The 9,757-nt window shown below is 37.4% G+C and overlaps 2 protein-coding genes across 2 annotated transcripts; one reads left to right on the top strand and one right to left on the bottom strand.

The window, feature by feature from the left end:
- Positions 1–553: 553 nt before the first annotated feature.
- LOC132314002 (uncharacterized) lies at positions 554–1,126 on the bottom strand. Its single transcript, XM_059812928.1, has one exon. The coding sequence runs from the start codon at positions 1,124–1,126 to the stop codon at positions 554–556; it is 573 nt and encodes a 190-aa protein (XP_059668911.1).
- A 3,068-nt stretch (positions 1,127–4,194) lies between these two features.
- Positions 4,195–7,597, top strand: LOC132311398 (chaperonin-like RbcX protein 2, chloroplastic). The gene is made up of 5 exons (XM_059809297.1): positions 4,195–4,868; positions 6,046–6,137; positions 6,295–6,352; positions 6,452–6,517; positions 7,273–7,597. Exons 1-5 carry the CDS (start codon positions 4,533–4,535, stop codon positions 7,393–7,395), a joined length of 675 nt encoding a protein of 224 aa, XP_059665280.1. The 5' UTR covers positions 4,195–4,532; the 3' UTR covers positions 7,396–7,597.
- Positions 7,598–9,757: the final 2,160 nt, after the last annotated feature.

The raw sequence follows: 9,757 nt of genomic DNA, 5'->3' as shown, positions 1-9,757 counted from the left end.
ATCCTGAATAAGCATCCAAGAAAGTTAAACATTCGTATCCAGTAATGGCGTCCACCATTTGATCAATCGTTGGCAGCGGGAAACTATCCTTCGGACAAGCTTTGTTTAAATTAGTGAAATCAATGCATACTCGCCACTTCCCATTCTTTTTTCGCACAACTACAACATTCGAAAGCCATTCTGGGTAATATACTTCTCTAATGAATCCTACATCAAGCAACATATCAACCTCCACGGCTATGATCCGATTACGTTCTGGAGCGAATCTTCTCTGCCTCTGCTTAACAGGCTTCGCGTTCATATTGACATTGAGGGAGTGGCAGGATGCCGAAGGGCTTATTCCGGGCATGTCTGAGTGGCTCTAAGCAAACACATCAGCATTCTGAGACAAGAAATCAATTAACTCCCGTTTCTCTTCCTTGGCAAGTCTTATTCCCACTCTGGTTGTTCATTCTGGTTTGTTATGATCGATCTGCACATTAACAAAGGGTTCTTCAGTCAAGTTCCCCAACTCCTCCTCCCCACTTTGGCTGGGTGGAGGCTCCTGTAATTGCTATCTAGGGCTTGCAGAACGGATGGGAGCTTTTCCCTTTTCAGCAGATTTCAGTGTCATAGAATAACATTCCTTAACAGCAACCTGGTCCCCATGAATGTCAATCACCTTATTTTCGTCAGGCCCCAGGCATCTCATCACTTGGTGCAAAGTTGAGGGAACACCCTGAACTCTGTGAATCCACCCTCTGACCATCAGAAGGTTGTAAGATAGATGGATCTCAACAACTACAAAGCTTTCTATCAGAACCCTTTCTGCAGCCTGCACTGCGACTTCTACCATACTGATGGGTTCCACCCATTTTCCATCGAACCCTAGCAAGGGATTTGCAGTGGGCTTGAGCCTCTCGAGTTTTATTTCAAGCTGATCGAACGTGTCCCTCGGCATAACATTCGCGCTACTTCCAGGATCAATCAGGACTCGTCGTACCAGGCACTCCGCTACTGTCAAACTGACGACTAACGGATCCTTATGAGGAATTTGAACACGTAACAAGTCGATTCTGTCAAACTTTATCTGTGTTGATGCGCTCTGCTGGTGCAGAGTGTTTACACTGCCTATCCTCCTCTTCATCTGTGCTGGCGGAGGCGTGTTCGAAGCAGTTTATCTGACTCCTCAGTGGGTTCTGGCCAACCGTGAATTGCATTAATTATTCAAACTGGTTGCGAGTTGTAGGAGCTCGGCTTCTGATTCCTCTTCACGTGCTCCATCTGTCGGTTCTGTTCTACTGCCGGACTTTGAATATAACTTGCGAACTCCCCTCTGGCTATCAGCATCTCTACCTATCTCCTTAAGTTCCTGCATTCATTAGTCTGATGGCCAAAGTCAGAATGGAATGCACAATGCTTAGACTGGTCCCTCTGTTCGAGGGGTATCTAATTGGTAAAGGAGATCGGAACTTATCTTTATTTTCTTGGTACAGCCTTGCTAAAGTGACTTTTAATGGAGTAACCAACTCTTCCTCTCTGGGCCTCTTCTCAGATTTCCAAGAGGTCTGACGCTGTGGCTGAACCTGCTTTTGCCTGATCTTTGTTTTGGTTTTCTCTTCTGTTGATATGATGGATGTCTTCCGAACGTTAGCTGCCTTTTCTTCTTCTAAACGCACAAAACCATAAGCTATTTCATTGAGTTCATCAATAGTCTTCGGCGTATTCACTACCAAGTTTGTGTGGAATGGAGTGCCACAGTCATGGCCAATTTAAACGCTTGAACCGCCGTAGAAAGCTGACATTCAATCACCATGCTCTTAGTAAGGTTAAACCTGGTAAGAAAAGCTTGGAGACGCTCGTCCTCATGCTGCTTCATTGTGAATAAGCTCGAAATGTCCTTTGCTGAACATTTATTCCCATAGTACTGGCTTATGAACCGATCGCATAAGCTTCGAAAACTATCCACTGAGCCCCTCGGCAGCTTCTTGAACCAATTGAGTGCTGGTCTAGCTAGACTTGTAGGAAAGCATTTGCACATCAAGGAATCGTTCTCAGTGTTCAAGGCCATTTTCAACTGAATATGATATACATGATCAATCGGATCGGTCGTCCCGTTAAATAGAATGAAAACGGGCATGGAGAATTTCCTCGGACTTAGAGCATTCAGAATTTCATCGGTAAACGACGAGTCAACCGTTTGAGCCGCTGAGCGGAGGGCTTTATTCTCCCTCTGGAACCCTGCAGTAGCTCTCTGATCTACAGATCTCCTTTCTGAGCTTCGATAATCGAACATTGCCATGGAAGACCGATAAGACGGATCGAATGATCTTTCCTTCATAAATTCCTTATACCACGGCAGTATAGCTTTGTGGCGATCAAACTTCATTGCTTCTTCTCGGCCGAGCATTTCTTGATATGGATCAAAATTTATGGCTTCGTTTCGCCTGATCTGTTCACGCCGTGGATCCATGTGAGTTGATCCTTCACAATCATCAACACGATGAGGATTTGGTGGCAAATCATTTGGTCGGACCTCCTCGTGGTGAAGATCTGTCTGGTTGTTCCTTACCTCCTCGCCGTGATGTGTAACACCGGGACGTAGAACTTCTTCTCCTGCCGGGAGCAGTCGCGGAATCACCAGAGCTTCTTGACGCTGCATTTCAGTCCTTAGCTTTGCATTCTCTCTCCTGAGAGCTTCGATCATGCTCATCAAGTTTCATTTGCTGGACATTCTCTACTAGATTGGAGTTCTCACCCCCAGTCATCATTCCGGAACGGAGCAAAGGCATAAATTACAAATTCTAAATCAAATATGAGTTTCACTAACGCGAATCACGTCAGATCTGGACTCAAATTTTATGAAATACGTTCACCATTTGCAAGATCTGAGCTTTCTTGGCTTTGAACTTGTCAGATCGAGCCACGATAGAATGAATCACCACTGTGTAAATCTAACGCCAATTTCTCAAAATCAATCAGGAATCAAGAACTTCTCAAGAGCAAACCGCAATCTCTCAGATCTGGATTCAACTTCCAGAAATCAAGCTTTGTCTTCAAGAATCAGTCTGAATCAACACAATATTGATCAAACAAGAATCAATCTTCAATGTTTCCCACAGACGGTGCCAATTGTAAATGCAAGAAAATATCTCTCCAAATTTCTTTAGAGTTTTATTACATTTTCACTATCCTCTTCTTCTCTTTCTTTTCTATGCCTATTTATAGGCGATTACAAGTGTTATAACTAATTTCTTATGTTGGGCTCTCAGTCTTCGGGCCTTCTTCCTTTTGGGCTTGACCCAATCCGGTGGATCTCAGGTGTTGGGCCTATTGTATTACTCTTTAAGCTTGGGCTAGAACCTGTTGCCTAACCCGATGCTTTCCTCTCGGGTCAGATCCGGCCCACTCTATCTTCAGTATCCTCACTAGCAGTTGCACAGAGAGAGAGGGGGGCAAGCCGAGAGTTGAGAGACAGCGGCTGAAGCTTGCGAACGGTGAACCCTAATTGGAACAGCGGACTATGGAACCTGAAAGATATGGGTTTTGATTTTTTGAACAATCTGAAATGATATGCCGATATAGGTTTTGATATGTGTAATAGGTTTTGAACTTTTGATTCTTGCCGACAGATAGATTAACTGAAATATATGGGTTTTGAACTTCGAATTCTTATAGATTTTGTAGCTGCAGTTGCAGAGAGAGGGCAAGTTCATAGTTGAGTATGAGACTAGAGATGGAGGAGATTGGGGAGGCTGAAATGATTTGCCCTAAAATTATATATATATATATATATATGACCCATTAGTTGATTTAGAAAAAATAATTTACTGTGATATTAATAAAATATTATGGACAATATGGTAATTTCAAAAAAAATATTCTTTATGTGATATTAATAAAATACTAAAGGGTGTTTTAGTCATTTAACATGGTCAATGGCCGGAATAGAATGCCGATCAATTTGGAGGGAGGTCAATGTAATTTTTGAAACGTAAGAGGTACCGCTTGTAATTACACCGAACCTTAGGGGAGGTAAGTGTAATTATTCCTATTTTATTTTATTTTTGAACTTTCTAGATATACTTACACGTTTGAAATACCCAACAAAATCTTTACGTGTGTGTCAAAAGAGCCTCCAAATTGGAATAACCGTCCATGTGGTTGGCAAACCGTATATAGAATCAGCTAAATGCTTTGATTTTTAAAACTCTATGGTTGGAGAGTTTTGGACCTCAAAAATTTTCTGGTGATTGGTTGTCACAACCCTCCAAAATCACCCAAATTTTCGCTCAATCACACTTTTCCTTGCCCCCAAGCAAGATTCATTTCTTCAAACTTCCACACTGAATCTACAAGCCCTTTTCACCCAACTTCACAAAGACTTTTTGACCACAATTGTCAATCTCCAATTTTCTTGGATACCCTCCTACTCTCTCTCGATTCTCTCTTGTGGGTATCTCTTATTTTCTTGAATTTCGCAGATTCAAACTAAATCTGGTTATATTGTTGAATTGCCCTTCTTTTGGGGGTTGGTTTTTGTGTGTGTGAGGATGGTGGGAGCTTTACATGTGGTGGGTTCGTCCGTGGTGGATTCTCATACCAGTCCGTGTTTGTGTTTGGATGCTTTGCCCACATGTAATATCGTGAACCAGAAGAGCTGTGGGGACTTGGTTTTACAGAGGAGTCCATTTGGTAAGAAGCATTTGCCAAAACCAGTGTCTTTGGAGTTGAGCAGCTCTTTCGTGGATTCGCGGCAACAATGGCGGCTCGCAGTGAAAGCCCTCTCCGGTAACAAGAATTCCAGGAAGCAGCGCAGGGCGCGGAGCGTTGTGATTGTTAATGAATTGGCGGGGCAGTATGAAGATAGCTTTGAGGATGTTAAAACAGTAAGAACATTTCTAAAATTTTTGGTTTGATAGTGGAATTCGCGCGGTCTTAGATTTGGAATTGAAGAAAAACTAGTTCAAAATTTGAACTGAAACCATCTTCGATTCCAATTCTAAGGCACATATTTCATTCTTTTGTGTATTGAGTTTGATATGATGTAAGAAAATTTCTAAATCTATGTTTGGAAGCAACAAATTGGACCCTTGGAATTGGAACTGAAATTGGAGGCAATTTAGTTCAAATTTGCTCCCAAATGCAACAAAATTGTTTTTGAAAAATCCAATATCATATTAGGAATTAGGATAGTTTTGTGTATGAAGTTTGATATGATTCATTGTTCACATACTAAAATGTTTTGCAAGGTGCTAAATGTGTTGAATTCTTGGTATTTTTATATATTTTAAGGCCCCTATTTGACGTTATAAAAGTCCTTAGTTTTCATGATTTACTTGAGCTTATAATTTTACAAATACTATATACAAATTTCCAAAGAGGATGCTGCCAAATCTTTTTATCAAAGAGTCAGTACTATTGAAGCACCTGAACTGTGAGAAGAGAGAGAGATGGTAACTTTTACTATTGAGAAGTTAATTCTTGAGGGTTATTAAAAAAACTAGGATATTAAAGATATTAAGAAGTTAATTATTGATGGGTATTAAAGATATTAAAATTTTGAGCGCCATTTATTTTCTTTTTTACTATTTATTTGTTTAGTTTTTGTGTGTTTTAGAATGAACTGCATTATATTGAGCTGATAGCTCAAAGCAGAAGAAACCATTAGCGAATAGAATCTAACAATTAAGAAACATAAATTCTACTATGTGTATCTTGCGGTTCCTAAAACTTAAGTATTTGTGTTAAATATTTTTTCACTCATTTCAGAAATGTGTACTTAAATCATGAACCGACCAATTCAAGTAATCGGTTCCCAAGTTTTCTCAGGAACAATTCTTTAGCTTACAAATGAGTATTTCGAGCATCATTTCTTTTCTTTATTTATTTTTTTGTGCGCGTATCTTCCTTCAAGATAGTGTCCGTATCAGAAAATACTTTAGATATATGTTTAGTCCCACTTTACCATCATCTTGTTATTAGTCTGTCAACATCATTTTACCTCTAATGTGTTCACATTATTTTCCATAATGTTGTATGTGATCAATGGTATTGTGCTTGCAGCAAATTCTCAATTATTTCACGTACAAAGCCGTGAGGACTGTTCTAAACCAGCTCTATGAGATGAACCCACCGCAATATAGGTGGTTTTATGAGTAAGTGAATCATCTTCTCGCCTAAAATGCTCCTAAACATTTGTCATTAGTTCATGATTGTCGGTTCTATTATTGAGTTAATCGTGCATTAGATATTTGTGATTTGGATAATTGGTTTATAGTGATCTAAGTATTATGTCATTCCTCATTCTGGCAGTTTTGTTGTAAATAACAAGCCTGGAGATGGGAAGCGTTTTATTCGCATTCTTGTAAAGGTATTTTCTGAAAAATCTTTAGGATTAAGTACTAAGATTCACAAATGTTCGCAATATTATGGTAAATAATGTCGTATTTACTATCATTTTAATTAACAGGAGAAGCAAGAACTTGCTGAAAGGGTGATGGTAACTCGTCTTCACCTATATGGAAAATGGGTTAAGGTATTGAATCTAGAAATTTTCTTTAAGCATTTTATTCTATAACCTAAGAAGCACGGACGCTTCTATGAATTGTTGCTTCTGTATCCAACACCGTACCAGACATCGACACTTCATGAGCATTCCTGACACGTCTCAGACACTTCATAGCTGCGTCCATAATTTAAATATCATTTTTATTATTTTGGACAGACACATTTTCCACACTTGGCCGACACGTCTCGGACTCTTGGTCAACACATTCCGGATACTTGACCAACACATCACACTTCTTTCTTTATAAAACAAACACATGACAGTCTTAGAAATAACATTATGCACATATATCAAAGTATCCAACCTCCTTTTCCTTAAAAAAAAAAAGTTGACATTAAACACATATCAAAGTATGTAATGAAAAAAACATAGCTATAATAACAAGATAGGATAATAATACCATATATAATGTAATATATTCCTTTTGATATCCGAATAACTTCAATTTCTAACTTGTATAACTTTAATATAGAAATTATAAATTCATTATGGTTCTATAATTGTATTTTTCAATAGATATATAAATAAATATTTATACTTATATTAGTCGTGTCCGCGCAGTGTCCATATCTTACTTTCAAATCTGTGTTATATCGTGTCCGTGTCCCGAATCTGTGTCCATGCTTCTTAGTCTACAACTCAACTCACACGACGAACCAAAACGAAAAAGAACAGAAAAAATCGAAAACTAAATGGTATTCTTGTTTGTTATCGTGTTGAAGAAATGTGATCATGCCGAAATATATAAAGAGATCTCTGATCAGAACTTGGAGTTGATGCGCGAGCGGCTCATTGAAACTGTGATATGGCCATCCGACGACACAAACACGGAGAAGATTGGATGAAAGAGGATGCAGATCACATGCTGGGTTGGTTTTCTCTTTCTTCTTTCCAGTCACTCTTGTTGTCTAGGTAGACATTTGCTTAAAGATTAGCTGGTTTAGTCTCAAATTCTCATTTATATTATTTTCCAACAAGTAATAAGAATTGTCATATACTGTATAAATGAAATTATGTATATGAAATATCATCCATCATTTTAGCTTACTTTGAAGGGTACAGAGCTGGGATATCTCCTATCTGATTATTATTGGGAAGTTTTATATGTCTATCATATCTATATAATTTCTGAACTTATTTGAAAAATTGATGCATTTAAGGGCTTGTTTAGTACGCATTTTGTTTTGGTATTTTTGTTTTTGTCGTGCTAAAATGTAAAAATATCAAATTGATGTTTGGATTTTTGGTCACTGTTCATGAAATGTTTCAGTACTGTGTAAAATAAAATACTTTTTACAAAACAAAACGAGTACAAAAGTTCAAACACTTAATAATCTTCTATTTGAAGAGGAGGGATCAAATCATCTCGGCTAATGTTCATTGGTAATTTTTTATTTTTAGTTACCAATTTTTTGAGTATATGATTTTTCAAATAGATTCCAGTGGCAGAAACATAAACTTCTCAGGATCATTCTAAACACCAACATGAAATATCTAAATCGATCTCACATTTTGAAATTGCAAAGAGTTGGATAATGCGTTTAGGTTTTCAGCTTTCGATGCTAACTCGTATTGTATGGTATTACTGTCCACTCGAGAACTCTGTTAAATGAGTTTTTCAATCTTTTGGCATTGTTTGTACAAAATAGATTTTTTGGTGGATCCAAGATGACATATCGCAAAACTTAATTTATTAATTTTTGAAAAATTCCTCTTCGCCGACCCGTCACAAGTGTTATGGGTCCCACTCCAACGGTATTTAGAACCGATAGAAATGAAATAATGAGAGAAAGGATGATTGAATGCAAGGCAGGGCTAGGGGGGCCATGCCCTATTAGTTGTAATAATGTATAGTTATTAATGGTAATTTTGTATAGAATATTAAATTTGCCCCCAAATATTTTTCAAAATTCTATTAATAGTAATTATTCATGGTTAATGATAATTTTGTATAAGAAAATTAAAGTTGACCTCCCAAATTTTATAAAGTTCTCATTTATAGTTACTTATTTATGGAAATTAAAGATGGTTTGTAAAATAAATTATTTATGACTCTTCAAATTTCAATGAAGGTTTTGGTCTTGCCTTCAACAATTCAAACTTAATAATAGAAGTGTTTATTATTTTTATTTTTCTCATATCATTTATAGATTTGTTGTTAAAAATGTACTTTAAAAATGCACCGGGAAAAGATTTAATTATTTATTAAATTTAACTTTATATCACTGTTTGTACTCCCAATTGAAAATTTTTGGCTCCGCCCATAATTGAATGGATGAGTCATTCTTCACAAATTTTCATCCTTCCAAATATAGGTTAAAGAGATGAGGGAAAACAACTAGGTCTATCATAGAAATTTTAAATTACAGTACTCATTAATATTAGATAAATCCCACACAAAAAAAGTAAGTAATGAGTTTAATAATAAAAATTAAAGTAAAATTATCAGTTTGTTCTCCTCTCCTACTAAACAAAAATAGAAAAAAAATACAATCTAGGTGCCTCGTACATCGATTCTTCTCCCTCTTTCATTCAATTTTCTTACATGTCAAAAACTAATACAATGGCCATTTAAAGGCCTCAAATCTAACGGTATACCTCACTCTATACGGGATTACCGAAGCATTAATGTTTAATATTATTTCCCTCAAGCATTCGGTGACTCTTTGAGTTTGAAAAATAACAATGACAAATTGCAATACCTCGATTTACGCCAATTATGTTTAACAATTACCACATATTTTAGCCCATGAGACCAATCTTCTTTAATGTCAACCTAATGCTTGAAACTACCATTTTCTATTTATGAAAAAGACTCAAAAAGGTTCTCAAAGGAACAGTAACATTGGCTGCCATATATGCCTATGTTTCTTTAGAGCTTTTGGCTGTTTCAACTAGATAGTGATGACTCAACTTTATGGTCGTTTGAGCTTTGGAGTCAGGTTCATTCACACACAAGGTACATTCAGTCCATGAAGAGCAAAAGCCATACACTTCAATCAGCCAAGGCACAACCCATCGGACCGGCACAACTATAGTCATTTGAAGAGCAAAAACCATGCACATCAATCAGCCAAGGCAAAACCACCGGACCAGCACAACTATAGTCATTTGAAGAGCAAAAACCATGCACATCAATCAGCCAAGGCAAAACCACCGGACCATCAGTCAATGGAGTCACCCTATACTACCATAATATCACAACAG

The sequence above is a fragment of the Cornus florida genome, unplaced genomic scaffold (genome assembly GCF_030987335.1).
Source record: "Cornus florida cultivar Cherokee Brave unplaced genomic scaffold, ASM3098733v1 CherokeeBrave_3.0.0_Hap2_Chr06, whole genome shotgun sequence".
NCBI classification, from domain to species: Eukaryota; Viridiplantae; Streptophyta; class Magnoliopsida; order Cornales; family Cornaceae; genus Cornus; species Cornus florida.
Note: the sequence above shows the minus strand (reverse complement) of the source record. Positions and strands in the feature narration are given on the sequence as shown.

Bases quoted from the DNA above. Each gene is read 5' to 3' on its own strand.
- LOC132314002 (XM_059812928.1), bottom strand. From the start codon at position 1,126: ATGAAGAGGAGGATAGGCAGTGTAAACACTCTGCACCAGCAGAGCGCA.
- LOC132311398 (XM_059809297.1), top strand. From the start codon at position 4,533: ATGGTGGGAGCTTTACATGTGGTGGGTTCGTCCGTGGTGGATTCTCAT. The intron at 6,138-6,294 runs GTAAGTGAATCA...TCATTCTGGCAG, and splicing joins CAATATAGGTGGTTTTATGA to TTTTGTTGTAAATAACAAGC. The intron at 6,518-7,272 runs GTATTGAATCTA...ATCGTGTTGAAG, and splicing joins TATATGGAAAATGGGTTAAG to AAATGTGATCATGCCGAAAT.